At 40.5% G+C, this 15998-nt stretch overlaps 1 protein-coding gene across 5 annotated transcripts in view; it reads right to left on the bottom strand.

Moving 5' to 3' along the window:
* Positions 1-15998, bottom strand: part of TBCE (tubulin folding cofactor E) — a 133614-nt gene that overhangs the window by 16608 nt on the left and 101008 nt on the right. For all 5 annotated transcript variants that reach the window (XR_012226898.1, XM_073560140.1, XM_073560143.1 and 2 more), the window contains 3 exons: positions 15778-15931; positions 9754-9822; positions 7440-7499 (listed from right to left, as the gene is read on the bottom strand). Coding sequence is in view for 4 of the 5 variants with exons in the window: in XM_073560140.1 (XP_073416241.1) it covers positions 7440-7499; positions 9754-9822; positions 15778-15931 (283 nt within the window). In the remaining variant the exon portion in view is untranslated. The remainder of the gene's footprint in view (positions 1-7439; positions 7500-9753; positions 9823-15777; positions 15932-15998) is intronic.

Raw genomic sequence — 15998 nt, 5'->3', positions numbered from 1 at the left:
CATGGACCACATTGTATGGTTGATTTGATTTATCGCATAGCAATATGCATATTTTTATTTTTCTACATTCCTTGAATTTCTGATGTGCAGCATTATGCCGAATATGAGGACATTGGTACTACTAGATTTATTGGGGTCATCCTTACTGTGATAAATCTGTGGGACATTGTATTGCGGGCAGACTCTTTATTTCCTGGCGATTTCATGTGATGCGCTCTGTCTGTTTACATCATTGAGTAGGGAGAAAACATGTGATCGAAAGGTCCGGCCCACATTGGTGATGCGCCCATTGCTGGTTACTATGGGCGTGTCCGGGAGCAAAGGGGAAACATGTGACCGGAAGTGCCGGCGCCATCTTTGATTCCCCTCCGCTCTGCCCGCACAGGATGGTTCCGGAGGCTACAACCCGCTGAGGGGGTTGCGCGACCGGAAGTATGGGCGCCATATTGGATACGCCCCACGGTGGAACGCACGCTAATGACCCCTTCTTCCGCTTTGAATTTCGAATGCAGCGGCGGGCTCTCAGGTATATGACATTTTTTGCTGCACACCTGGCTCTCAGTTATTTGCATCTTCACACCGATTGGACTGCCGGATAGTGGGTGGTATGCAAAATAATCACACCGGTTATTTAAATCCGGTTTCCTAGACTTCTGGTGCCACTATTATTGAAGGTATCAGGCATGAAGCAGCAACAATATCTTTGATAGGACTATTCCTCCTGATGAACCGCTACGGCGGGGAAACGCGTTGAGGGTCCCCCATGAGACATGATAAGTGACCTTTTTATTAATTGCTGATTGTATTTGAGGATGTTTATCTCTCCAAGTGAGAATAGCTGCTATCTTTGTGGGTCACATGATATCATGATGTGGTAAATGTTTATTGCTTTATTATCTGTTTGGTCTGCATAAGTCCTAGGGCATTCTGATCTTTTCATTACTGTTCTATCTTGGAAATTGTTTTCCCCTCTGTGATACTAGGGATCACTAGGGAAGTGAGGGATAGTCCTCGTTGAGTGGGGGCGCCAATATCGTACTATTAGGGTGCCAACCTCCACGGATAGGAAGGTATCAGTTAGGCCTTAATATAGGGCTATGCAGCACCTTATACTAGGTTTATTTTTTGACATTTTTTCAACGTCACTGGGAAGGTGTGTTTTTATGATCATTAATAAAATTGTGTTTTAAGGGGATTTTTATGTACACTAAGTCTTTTCCAATCTCCATGAATTAGTGATTTTTTCTGGTTTAAGTTTGTTCTGATATGGCCAGTTTCTTATCAACCCCAATTAATACTGAGCTTTGGGCACAGGATGCCAACCAGGTGTTTTCTACAAATCCATTACTTGATAATTCTGATAGCCCCTCTCTTAAAACTTTATTTAAAGACCTCTATCATGCCTACAAGGAAAATATAAAATCCTGGTGGGAGATAAGGGGGTTGGAAAGTTACATTAAAAATAAAATTGTACCCAAGGGCTTACGTATTAATATACAGCCCTCTCCCCGAACGGCCAATCCTGAGTTTCTTGCTAATTGGATTAAAGAGTCTGTTGAGTCCTCTACTCGCTTTATGTTACTTCTCCTAACCGAGGAGAAAAGGTTGTTTGAGGAATCTACCAAAAAGTTAAATGATCTAATTGAAAAGGCAAAAAAATTTAAAACTGATCCTGATTTTGTACGAAGGGAGGATATTCTTCAAACATCAGTCGAGAAATTTCAGACCAATCTTAAGGATCGTAAACACTTACAATTTACACGTGATCTGACTGACTTTAAAGAGAACAGGGCCTACGGATATCAAGTGGTGAATCAAACTGAGGTATCTTCCTCAGATATTGACACATCTGACACTGAACGAGTAGATAACTCAAACAGTCTCCGGGGAAGAAGTGGACACAATAGGTCGAGATGGCGTCCATCAAGAAATCAGCACAGACAAAGGGATATGGGGGGAGGAAGGGGGGTACAACATTCCTCCTCGGGATCATCATCCTCTGTATCACAATCTTTTTTGGACAGAGGTCCAACAGTAGGATACGACCTGAGGAGAAAAATGTAATTGATCAGGGGCAAATTATCAATTTGTCATCATATGAATTGTCTAAAGATGAATATTGTGTGTTGCAGAAGGGTCTTAATTTTGTACCAACTAATACATTTAACTGCTTTAATTGGGTCAAAGATCTGAACTTATTTTGTCGCAATCTGAAATGGAAACTTTTCTTTAAGCAGCATGACCGTGAACAGTGTCTCCAATTGGGTTTAGCTGAAGAAGACATAGAGGGCCTGGAAGCTCTGACTAGTCTCCTAAGGGAGAACGAGCAACCACGGGGTTTGGGCCCCTTCACTACCCTGAAAAATAGGAGCACCAGGTTGCCACCTAATAATGAGGTTTTGAGCATTGATATTTTTACCAAGATGGTGGAGGAGGATCTCCGTAAAATTTCAAGTATAAATCAGAGTCATCCATCTAATCTTTCCCGTTCTGAAGAGTTGGCTCTTGAGGGACTTGAAAAAAATGCCAGAATAATTATTAAAGCCTCGGATAAGGGGGGTAACCTGGTGCTTCTGGATCATAATAAATATAGGGCAATGTGCTATGCGCTCCTGAATCATGAGGACACATATGAGGTCCTACGGGATAATCCAACATCTGGATACAAAAATGAGTTATTATCCATTCTAAGTGAAGCTAAAGAGAATAGGGTGATTTCGGATAATGAATTTCGGTTTTTATTTCCGAATTCTCCCACAATAGCAACTTTTTATGCATTACCAAAGGTTCATAAGGGGTTTGAACCACTTAAAGGTCGCCCTATAGTTTCTGGAATAGACTCGCTCACTCAGAATAGTGGTGTATATCTGGATAAAGTCCTAAGACCATTTGTGACCACATTACCGTCCTATATACGTGACACATCACATTTGTTGAACCTGCTGGAGGGTGTTGTTCTGGAGGAAAACACCCTGCTGGCGTCTATCGATGTGGAGGCACTGTATAGTTGTATTCCACATGAGTGGGGCTTGAAGGCGGTTACCCATTTTCTACAAATGAGAGCAGTTGAGTGTCAAACACATAATTGTTTCATTAAAAAATTGTTGGGATTTGTCCTCACCAGGAATTACTTCCTCTTCGATTGTAAGTACTTCCACCAGCTCAGGGGGACTGCGATGGGGAGCCCCTGTGCCCCCACGTATGCTAATATCTTCCTGGGCTGGTGGGAGGAAACCCACATTTTTGGGGGGGAAGAGGAGTGGTGGACTCCGTTTATCAATCTATGGGCCAGATATATCGATGACATTCTGATATTCTGGTCTGGCCCTGAGTCAGATTTTCTTCGTTTCATTGAATGTATCAATGGGAATATAGTGGGACTTAGATTTACCTCAGAGTGTCACACCACAAGTATTAACTTCCTGGATTTGACGATTTCAAAGAATGATGATGGAAGGATTAGTACGTGTACCTATCGGAAGCCTACTGCAACAAATAGTCTGTTGAGATGGACAAGCCATCACCCGGAACCTTTGAGGAGGGGGATACCCAAAGGGCAGTTCCTTAGGGTTCGAAGGAACTGCACGGAGTTGAGTGTCTATAGAAAACAAGCCAATGACCTATATAATAGATTTAGAAACAGGGGTTATCCCCCACGTTTCTTGAATGGGCCATGGCATGAAGCATTCATAGCGGATAGGCCCTCTCTCCTCCAGTCAAAAAAAGAAGATACTGTCAGGGACACTGTTGTCAGACTTATTGGCACGTATGATGGTCAGTCAGACAGGGTGTACCATGTTCTTAAAAAGCACTGGGGGATACTCTTAGCTGACCCGAACTTGAAGGGGCTGGTACCATCTAAACCCTCTATTACATATAGAAAAGGGAGATCTATAGGGGATCGGCTTGTGCACAGCCTCTACCAAAGACCCAAGGGAACGGGTACATGGTTAGATAGAAAACCTTTGGGCTTCTTCAAGTGTGGGGACTGTACTAAATGCAAATATATGCTTCAATGTAAAACCTTTATGAGTTCACACAATGGTAAGACCTTTTATCTGAGGGATTTTGGAAACTGTAAATCAACAGGTCTGGTCTATAAGGCCACGTGTACCTGCCCATTGGATTATGTGGGAAAAACCACTAGAGAATTAAGGGTGAGGGTGGGTGAACACCTGGGGGATATCAGAAATAAACGTGATACCCCTGTCGCCAGACACATCAATGGTATACATCAGGGTCGAATGGGTGACATCACTTTTAATATGATAGAATTAATCAAACCAAGGGCTAGGGGAGGTAATCTGGACAATTTAATTCTGAGACGGGAGTGTGAATGGATGTTCAGACTGCAATCGGTCTTCCCTAATGGGATGAATGAATGCATCTCATATGCCTGTTTTTTATGATCTTTTGATTCTCTGGTTGGTTGAACTTGCCCTTTTTTCTGTTATAGGGGGTTATTATAAGGGGTTCTATATGTCTGGCATATTGGATGATGCCTGTATGGCATGGACCACATTGTATGGTTGATTTGATTTATCGCATAGCAATATGCATATTTTTATTTTTCTACATTCCTTGAATTTCTGATGTGCAGCATTATGCCGAATATGAGGACATTGGTACTACTAGATTTATTGGGGTCATCCTTACTGTGATAAATCTGTGGGACATTGTATTGCGGGCAGACTCTTTATTTCCTGGCGATTTCATGTGATGCGCTCTGTCTGTTTACATCATTGAGTAGGGAGAAAACATGTGATCGAAAGGTCCGGCCCACATTGGTGATGCGCCCATTGCTGGTTACTATGGGCGTGTCCGGGAGCAAAGGGGAAACATGTGACCGGAAGTGCCGGCTCCATCTTTGATTCCCCTCCGCTCTGCCCGCACAGGATGGTTCCGGAGGCTACAACCCGCTGAGGGGGTTGCGCGACCGGAAGTATGGGCGCCATATTGGATACGCCCCACGGTGGAACGCACGCTAATGACCCCTTCTTCCGCTTTGAATTTCGAATGCAGCGGCGGGCTCTCAGGTATATGACATTTTTTGCTGCACACCTGGCTCTCAGTTATTTGCATCTTCACACCGATTGGACTGCCGGATAGTGGGTGGTATGCAAAATAATCACACCGGTTATTTTGGATACGCCCCACGGTGGAACGCACGCTAATGACCCCTTCTTCCGCTTTGAATTTCGAATGCAGCGGCGGGCTCTCAGGTATATGACATTTTTTGCTGCACACCTGGCTCTCAGTTATTTGCATCTTCACACCGATTGGACTGCCGGATAGTGGGTGGTATGCAAAATAATCACACCGGTTATTTAAATCCGGTTTCCTAGACTTCTGGTGCCACTATTATTGAAGGTATCAGGCATGAAGCAGCAACAATATCTTTGATAGGACTATTCCTCCTGATGAACCGCTACGGCGGGGAAACGCGTTGAGGGTCCCCCATGAGACATGATAAGTGACCTTTTTATTAATTGCTGATTGTATTTGAGGATGTTTATCTCTCCAAGTGAGAATAGCTGCTATCTTTGTGGGTCACATGATATCATGATGTGGTAAATGTTTATTGCTTTATTATCTGTTTGGTCTGCATAAGTCCTAGGGCATTCTGATCTTTTCACTACTGTTCTATCTTGGAAATTGTTTTCCCCTCTGTGATACTAGGGATCACTAGGGAAGTGAGGGATAGTCCTCGTTGAGTGGGGGCGCCAATATCGTACTATTAGGGTGCCAACCTCCACGGATAGGAAGGTATCAGTTAGGCCTTAATGTAGGGCTATGCAGCACCTTATACTAGGTTTATTTTTTGACATTTTTTCAACGTCACTGGGAAGGTGTGTTTTTATGATCATTAATAAAATTGTGTTTTAAGGGGATTTTTATGTACACTAAGTCTTTTCCAATCTCCATGAATTAGTGATTTTTTCTGTATTCATGTATGGCCAGTGGTTCTGGTGATTGATTGATAAACTGGCATTGGTTCTGATGTTGCATTCATGTACTGATGGTGGTTCTGGTGATATATTCATGTACCAACAGTGGTTCTAGTGCTGCATTCATGTACTAATGGTGAATCTGGCGAAGGATTCATAAACTAACATCTTCTACACATGTAGCAATCTATAACTGGTCAGATGATGTTATAGTATGTTAAAACTAAAAATCCTTAAAACATGTTTTGAGATTATGAGGAGGATTTGGAGAGTTTATGCTCCAAAAACGCAGCGTAAGTTAGGGTGTGTTCACACTGTTTTTTGCCACAGTAACGGAAAAGAAACTTCCAAATCCTCCTCAAACACTCAACTCTTGGTTCTGGTGATGTCTTAATGTACTGACAGTGGTTCTGGTTATGTATTCATGCAAGTATCCTTTTAATTTTGTTTTGCAGCCCTTGGGATTGATTCAGTAGGACAGTGTGGCCCTCGGCCCAAAACCATTTTGCACCCCTTGGTTACATGGTTACATGCAAGCAGAATAGCGTTTATTCAATGGCCAGTTTAGACAGGGTGAACAGGGCGCATGCTATGAAGATCATTCTTTGCACATGGAATGCCACTGACCTCATCCGTAAATGTCCTATTTTCACATGATAATGTGCTGCCAAGAACAATGATTTTTAAGTATGTTTAAAAATAATTTCTCAAGATGATCAGTTATTTTTCCTGTTAGTAGGATGAATGGCAGCCTGATTAGACAGGCCAATCATTGGAAAATGAGTTGTCCTAGAAATGCATGTTCCCAATAATAGTCTAGTCTAAATGCACCTTATTCTTGTTTTCTACCTTAAAAGAATAGCATTCTACGCTGAATCAAACATTCACGTGCAAAGAAGGACAAGTGTTTGGTCAATTGAGCCAACTGATGACTAGCCACAATAACCATTTAAAACAAACCAATAACCTTCACAAATGTTATCTATCTGCAGATATAGTGGGTAGCTATAGATTTATAGCGTTTAAATCATGTCTGCCTGCTTTTACTGGAGGAGCGGCTACAGGGAGAAAATTAAGTGCATGGAGCAGTGTCACAGTTACGGCTCACTGTACTGTGACTGGCAGCTGTAATCAATCCCTTGCACTTTGCACACATGCACTGCAGGGCAGGATGTCAGAGCTGACTGTCAATCAATGTGCTGAGGAGTTATGACAGATTATAGTGAGTAGCGAATGTAATGACTCCCATGACTGGAAGAGAGTGACTGCAGGTAGGAAGATAACTTATATTTTCTACTTGCAGCCATTATTCCAGTAAGCCACCCAGACATGATTTCCAAGCAATTTACCTGCAGATTACCATGATATAGTGTTTCTGGAGGATACAGCTTCCCTTTAAAACCAGATTAGGATGCTGGCAGCATCTGTTACCAAAACAAAAATGTGAAAGGAAAAAAGCCTTACTGAAAAAAGCACACATTCAGTATTTACCTGGTAATTTCTTTTTTATAGGGTTTTGATCTGGTTTGTCAGGGCACATAATAGTAAGAGCTATAAATAGAAGAGAACAAAGTTAAATTAACTAAAATAGAAGTTAAATTCATAATACTTTATAATTTACCTAATAAAACATAGTACAAGTTAGTAGTTCATTATATTAAGCGGACAACACTGTCAGATTTAGATTACCAGTATTTTTCGGACTATAAGACGCACCGGACCATAAGACACACCCAAATTGTGGGGTGGAAAATAGCAGAAAAAAGATTTTTATAAGATGGGGTCTGTCTTATTGTCCGAATTTAAGGTATCTTACTTGAGGGCTGGCAGTGGTAGAGTCACAGGAGGCAGCAGAAGTGAGGCAATGCTGCAGTCCCGGGGTGCGATGTTGTGGGTCCAGTGTCAGCGGTGAGGCAGAGCATGGAGCAGGGTCCCTTCCTCAGGGTGGCGACGCCATGGCCTGCTGATCATGGCGAGCAGAGTGCATCACCGGTTTCTCAGCAGCCATCTTCCTGAGGCCGCGCATGCGCAGATTGAGACCACAGCTACAGGAAGATGGCCGCAGGGAAACCGGTGATGCACTCGGCTCTGCTCACCGTGGACACCGAGCCGCAGCGTTGCCACATTTCTGCCGCCGGCATCCTGAGGAAGGGAGCCTGCTAACGTGCACTCCGCTCCGCCCACACCGAGCCTCAGCATTGCATCAGCATCGCCACACTTCTTCCTCCACGGATTCCGCTGCTACACTACTGCCACAACTCCCCAGGAAAGCCTGCGTTCGGACTATAAGACGAACCCCCCATTTTCCTCAAAAAATTTTTTGGGAAAAAGTGTGTCTTATAGTCCAAAAAATAGGGTATTCCTGTTAAATTCCTACCCTCAATGTTCTAAGTGTAGGAATGTTATAAAGAAAGAACTGGGATTCATCAGATCTGGTCAGTATTTATACACACAATAAAGTTGAACATTGTTATTTTCTCTAAGCAAAGCTTAAAAGGGGTTGTCCCACGAACAAAATACATTTAAAATAATAGATCTTGGAATAATAATTTCCACAATTGGATATGATGTGTTACATAAAATGTTCCTGTGCTGAGATATTCTTATAGATGTGCCCCTGCTGTGTACTGTGTAATGGCTGTCTCTCTTCGTACAGGGACATAGTCTGTATATGGTACTCTCTTTTCCTTCCTCCTCTGCCGAGGAGCTGTGGTATGACAAGACCATGGTCCAATACAGTCAGACACAGCCATTACACAGTACACAGCAGGGGCTCAATATAATATCTCAGAACAGGAACATTTTATTAACACCCAATTGTGGAACTTATTAATATTCCAAGATTTAGTGATTAACATGTACTTTGGTCATGGGAAAACGCCTTTAAAAAACAATTATCTCCTATCATACTCACTTCACTTAGTCTGTACTAAGAAATGATGTACCACGTATGCTGAAATGGCATTATGTGTTAAATGTACTGGTTCTCCATACCAACTGGGTGTTGCCTCTTACATGTAATGCTCCATTAGAGAAAAGTATGCAAATTAGCCTTCTTGAAGAACCACCTAGGAACAGTAGATACCCTAAAAGTACCTTTTTTTCTTTACACTTTCTTCCCATTGAGCAATGCTTTTTAGATTGTATTCTTGGCTGATCTTTAAGGAAAGCTAGTACCTCCACCATGTTGCTACAAGAGTGTTGTGCACAGCCATTCAGACTCTGCTTAACACTGCTGAGGGACTTTGACATAGGCAGGCTATAGATAAGCTTATGATTTGGCATTAATCTCTGGTCATATTGCAAGGCTCGATAAAGGGTCAGTCATTGATTTATGGAGTATTTACCTCACCTAGGTGGTACTTGCAAGATCAGTCTTCGTTCAGACTTCCCTCGATACCATTATCCTAGGTTCTCATTTCACTGTGTTTGGGAGCCACAGTCTCCTCCACTCACTCTAGGCTGCGAGAGGATGCAGGGACAACCGAAGAGTCATGATATTAGCCTGATGAAGAGACTCAAGTTGTCTCGAAAGCTTGCTTTGTAACATCATTTACTATTATTTGTTAGCCATTAAAAGGTATCATACCCACAAGATTCCTATTTTGTTTCTCTCACTGAGAGCACTTTATATATTTTTTTCTACTGGCTAACACGGTACCAAACCACTTTTTTCTTTTACTAGTATGATGAAAAACCTTATTCCTTTGTGGCCATTTAAGAAGGGGGTCAGAAAGAAGCTGGCACTGAAGACTAAGATGAACTGATTTGCAACATTTTTAGCAAAATGTGTATATAAACTTACTGAGCAGTTGATTTTTCAACGCAAAAGGCTGAGGTTGCTGAATTTCTGCATCATCAGGTGCCCCATATTCTTAAAAAATGAATAATAATTATTGAGAGATATCAAACATTTTACATTAATTTATTATATAAGAAAACTCAATGCTCTTCCTATCATACTTATTAAAAGATTTAAAAAAGCCACAGCACTTTGTCCCAGAGAAGTAAATACATTACATGCCTGCTTATGGCATTTCAAAAGCAATCACTGTTATAATCTGCTTGTAATACATTGGGTGTTAAAATTCATTGTACTTACACTCATTATTGACAGGTCATGAGTGGGGGAAAAAACAAAGCTGTTGTTGCGATTAGCTTATTTTATTAGCATAATAAAGAGCAATGAGTATATTCAATTGGCTGGCATGTATAAATGACATTTAAATTGAAAAAGTTTAAGGATCACGAATAATCACAACATTGTTGTTTACATAGCAGAGTAAACATCACAAGACATCACCAACATGGCACAAATCTCACCAATTTTACTCTCTAATTTGATATGAAGTTATTAAAAATCGTTGGCTAATGTGGTTGGAGAGTGGGGTTATCGTTTTCCATGGTGAAATAATCCCCCCAATCTCTCTCCCTACAAACATCCAAATAAGATAATTATTACCAGTACTCCCTTTTATATCCTAGAGAGGGAGAAGCAGTTCGGGTCAGAGAACGGTAGCTACTTCCCATTTATGATTTGAAGCTAATAACACCCCGATACGCATGTTTTAGTTTTGGTTATTAGACGTTTAGGATCAATGAAAAAGAATGAAACCATTTGATACAAAGGAAGACACCCCAGTCTTTAAGCATATATGAAAACACCCCATGGGTGAGTTCTCAAGTCTTTTGAGTCATAGAACACATGCGTCCTCCCCAAATATGACTGCAAAACTGAGAGTAGCCTATTCCATTTAATGTCGCACTAGAGATTCTCTGGCTGCAATCTTAAGGGGTAGTAACCCTTGTACAGTCATGACCAAAAGTTTTCAGAGTGGCACAAATTTTGGCTTTAACAAGGTTTGCATCTTCTGTGTTTTTTGATTTTTTTTTTATTAGATGATTTCTATTGTTACTTACAATAAGTAAAAATGTTTACACTTTTATTGACAAATACATCAAGTATATGCAAACCCTCAATACTGACATTACTGACCCCTATTTATCAAGACTTCTGTATTGCCCTGGTATGCTGGATATCAGCTTCAGGGCCTGATCCAGACTGATGGCAATACACACTTGTCTTTATGAATGCTTGGAGATTATCACAATTTCTGTGTTGTTGTGTGAACACCCATTTTGAAGACTGAGCACAGGTTCATAATGGGACAGATTGACAGATCTCAATCTGGGGAGTTTTATGGCAGGAACTTTATTTATTTCTAAAAGCACCATTAAAGAGGTTGCTTACTACTTTATCATTGATGACCTATCAGACTACCAGCATCCCTATCGAGCAGCTGTTCTTAGTGTCAGCACCGACAACCAATGGAAATGTTCACAAGGCAAAAGTGATAACCAAGTGGCTCGGTGAACAAAGCATTGACATTTTGGTTCCATGGCCACAAAACTCCACAGGTCTCAGTCCCATTGAGAACCTGTAGTCAATCCTCAAAAAGTGGGTGGACAAACAAAAACACAGAACTTGTGATAAAACAACAAGCATTGATAAGGCCAGAATGGGTTGTCATCAGTCAAGATGATAATATCCACCATGTCAGAGTGAATTACAGTAGTCTTGAAAAATAAGGGTACAAAACCTACAAAAGACAAAAAGAAAAAAAACCTGCTATAAATAAATAAGTGAAAGCAAAAGTGCATTTAAAACATACAGAGTTCTTAGTAATACTGTATTTGATCAAACATAGCATAAAAGCCGTCCCACCATCGACATGGTGACTCTGTGGTCGGGGCGGTCCTACACTGTCTAGTATTAATAACCTTATCATGTGTCAAAGTTGACGTCTGTGTGAATAAGGGCAGACAAGGACCGGGTCCTAACCAGTGGACACCAGTCAGGGGAAGCCTTTAAATACAATTTTCAGCTCAGGAGAGGGAGGCCACACCCCAGCTAAAACAGAATGCAAAAATAAAATGAAAAAACACAAAAATTGAGCTTGGTTTGAGTTGGTACACATGCAGCATATAAATGCATGTTCACATGGCCAAAAAAGCATACAAAACCTACACAAGACAAAATGAAAAAAACCCTGCTATAATTAAATAAGTAAAAAGCAAAAGTGCATTTAAAATCATACAGAGTTCTTAGTAATACTGTATTTGATCAAACATAACATTTTTTCATTTTGTCTTTTGTAGGTTTTGTATGCTTTTTTGGCCATGTGAACATGCATTTATATGCTGCATGTGTACCAACTCAAACCAAGCTCAATTTTTGTGTTTTTTCATTGAAAAATAAGGGTCAATAATGTAAATATTGAGTGTTTATATAAAAATGATGTATTTGGAAATAAAAGGTTAATAAAATATCAAATGCTTATAACTGTACTCCAGTAACAATTTGACTAAAAGATAAAAATAAAACACTGAAGCCCCAATTTTGTAAAAAAAATAAATTTGTCTCGGTCTCAAAATATTCAGCCACAGCTGTACATCCTATACAGCTGCACAAGATTTCTGCTTTTTATCTATCCTATTATCTTATATATTGCTTGATAGGGTTTCTGGATAGTTAGCCCTTCTAATTTTTGACTTTTTTTCTCAAGCAACAAGATAAGAAACCATCATTGCATTCCCTACACAAATTCTGGCATCCTTTTCTTATTCTCTAATTATGCTTTCACTGTGTACAAAATAACACAAAAACAATAATCTGGAAACTCCTTATACTCATTTTTATATTAAACCCTTTCATGCCCAAACCGGTTTTCAGCTTCCTGAAAAGGCCTCGTTTTTCTAACCTGACAGGTCACCGTATATACAGTGCCTTGCAAAAGTATTCGGCTCCCTGGAACTTTTTGACTTTTTCCCACATATATCATGCTTCAAACATAAAGATACCAAATGTAAATTTTTGCTGAAGAATCATCAAGTGGGACACAATTGTGAAGCTGAATGAAATATATTGGTTATTTTACATTTTTGTGGAAATTCAAAAACTGAAAAGTGGGGTGTGCAATATTATTTAGCCCCTTTACTTTCAGTGCAGCAAACTCACTCCAGAAGTTCATTGTGGATCTCTGAATGATCCAGTGTTGTCCTAAATGACTAATAATGATAAATAGAATCCACCTGTGTGTAATCAAGTCTCCGTATAAATGCATCTGCTCTGTGATAGTCTCAGGGTTCTGTTTCAAGCACAGAGAGCATCAGGAAGACCAATGAACACAACAGGCAGGTCCGTGATACTGTTGTGGAGAAGTTTAAAGCCGGATTTGGATACAAAATGATTTCCAAAACTTTAAACATCCCAAGGAGCACTGTGCAAGCGATCATATTGAAATGAAAGGAGTATCATACCACTGCAAATCTACCCGCTAAACTTTCATCTCAAACAAGGAGAAGACTGATCAGAGATGCAGCCAAGAGGCCCATGATCACTCTGGATGAACTGCAGAAATCTACAGCTGAGGTGGGACAGTCTGTCCATAGGACAACAATCAGTCGTACACTGCACAAATCTGGCCTATATGAAAGAGTGGCAAGAAGAAAGCCATTTCTCAAAGATATCCATAAAAAGTGTAATTTAAAGTTTGCAACAAATCACCTGGGAGACACACCAAACATGTGGAAGAAGGTGCGCTGGTCAGATGAAACCAAAATCGAACTTTTTGGCTACAATGCCAAACGATCTGATTGGCATAAAGGCAACAAAGATCATCACCCTGAACACACCATCCCCACTGTCAAACATGGTGATGGCAGCATCATGGTTTGGGCCTGCTTTTCTTCAGCAGGGACAGGAAAGATGGTTAAAATTGATGGGAAGATGAATGGAGCTAAATACAGGACCATTCTTGAAGAAAACCTGTTGGAGTCTGCAAAAGACCTGAGACTGGGACGGAGATTTGTCTTCCAACAAGACAATGATCCCAAACAAACAAAAATCAACAATGGAATGGTTCACAAATAAACGTACCCAGGTGTTAGAATGGCCATGTCAAAGTCCAGACCTGAATCCAATCAAGAATCTGTGGAAAGAGCTGAAAATTACTGATCACAAACGATCTCCATCAAACCTCACTGAGCTCGAGCTGTTTGCCAAGGAAGAATGAGCAAGAATTTCAGTCTCTCGATGTACAAAACTGATGGAGACATACCCCAAGCAACTTGCAGCTGTAATCGCAGCAAAAGGTGGTGCAACAAAGTATTAAGTTAAAGGGGCTGAATAATATTGCACGGGCGGCCCCACTTTTCAGTTTTTGAATTTCCACAAAAATTTAAAATAACCAATACATTTCGTTCAACTTCACAATTGTGTTCCACTTGTTGATTCTTCAGCAAAAATTTACATTTGGTATCTTTATGTTTGAAGCATGATATGTGGGAAAAGGTTGAAAAGTTCCAGGGGGCCGAATACTTTCGCAAGTCACTGTATATGATGTAGTCACTACTGACAGCAGCATCTAAGGGGCTAAACAGATTTGGACGGTGCCAACACTGATCGTGGCTGATGCAGCAAGTTGTCAGCTATAATGTACAGCCGACAGCTGCTGGATTGTCACCTGTATGTTGATGCTAGTCTCTTATATCTCAGGTCAGTTAAAAGACGAATTTGCGATGATTAAGGGGTTAAATAAACTTATATTTTATGTATTCTCATATACTGGTGTTTAAGCTGGCGAATATATTTTCTCTTGCACTTTAATAAAAAAAAACCATAACAAGGCTAGCACTTTAATAGTAGCTTTATTCAGTGACATTATACTTAAAGCATATACTCACCTCCCGTGCTGGCTGCCCTTCCAGCGATGTTGGCACTCGCGGTCCCGGGCTGTGATGCGGTGGAATGACACGTGATGCCTGACTCTCAACCATCATTGGCGTCGCCTTCGGACAATCTGAACATGAAAAGGAATTCCGGGCTCAGCTGCAGCCTTGGCCTCTTTCTTCATGTTCAGTTTGTCCAAAGGCGGAGACAGTAACGCCAGCGTTGATTGGAGTCCAGCATCACGTCACAACACTGCTTCACAGCTCTGGGGAGCGCGAGTGTCAACACCATGGGAACAGCGCCGGCACGGGAGGAACGCATAGGTTTTATTATTTTATCTGGCTGACCATTTAGTTTAAGAAGTGTTTGTCCTAGTAGCGGACCCTCTTAAGGCGTCTGTAAAGACAAGCAGGTGATATAAAGTTGAATAAAATGATATCTTCATATCTGCAATCCGATAACTTATTTCATTGAAATCCACATTTTACTTAATATGAATATAAGGGGTATATAGATCTCCCTGAGAATCTGCCTGCAGAGATTATTTAATATTAAAGGAAGTGTTACCAGTGTGAGACATGTAATGACTGACCGTCCGCACTCCTGATCTATATCTCACACTGGTAATCTTTTAATTTAAAATAAGTTATGGAGGTAGGTTTTTAGGGAGGACAGGGTGCAGTACATAGAGTATAACAGCTCATTTACATATTAAGAATAACATGGATTTCTCTGGAATAAGACATCAGATCACAGCTATCAAGGTATCATTTTATTCCGATTCCTATTAATTGCATGTCCATAGAGACGCCTTAGGTGGGTTGTTCCTATAGACAGATTCCCTTCAATCAATATTTGATCTATGTTTAAATAATAAAAAGGGTGCGTGTCATAAAAAAACAAACAACATTTTTGGTACAGATTAAAAAAACACTTTTGAAGGCTCTATACTGAAAGGTAAAATGTTACTCTAGGCATCAAAACAAAATCAAATTGTTATTAAGCAGTACAAATCAACTGCTATGGTTATGCCCATGCATTTTCTATTATATCAAGATATATAGAAAATTATGAAAAGGATGCAAGAGCATTTCTTACTCTCTATAAGTTCAATGTATCGAGGGTGTTCTGTCAGAAACTCCATGGATGGATTATTAGGATTAGGGTCCCGATTTCCACCAGCTTTTAGCCATTCATTCCCAAACATTTTTCTGTAGTCTAGTTCAGCTCCTTTTCTTTCCTGTAGAAGAATCTGTGAAGACAGCACAGATGTAATATCCAGAAAATTACAAAACTACTCCAAGAAATTAGAATTTGCA

Source organism: Dendrobates tinctorius, unplaced genomic scaffold (assembly GCF_039654945.1).
Source record: "Dendrobates tinctorius isolate UK_male_01 unplaced genomic scaffold, ASM3965494v1 ptg000293l, whole genome shotgun sequence".
NCBI lineage: Eukaryota > Metazoa > Chordata > Amphibia > Anura > Dendrobatidae > Dendrobates > Dendrobates tinctorius.
This window is presented reverse-complemented; position numbering and strand designations above follow the sequence as displayed.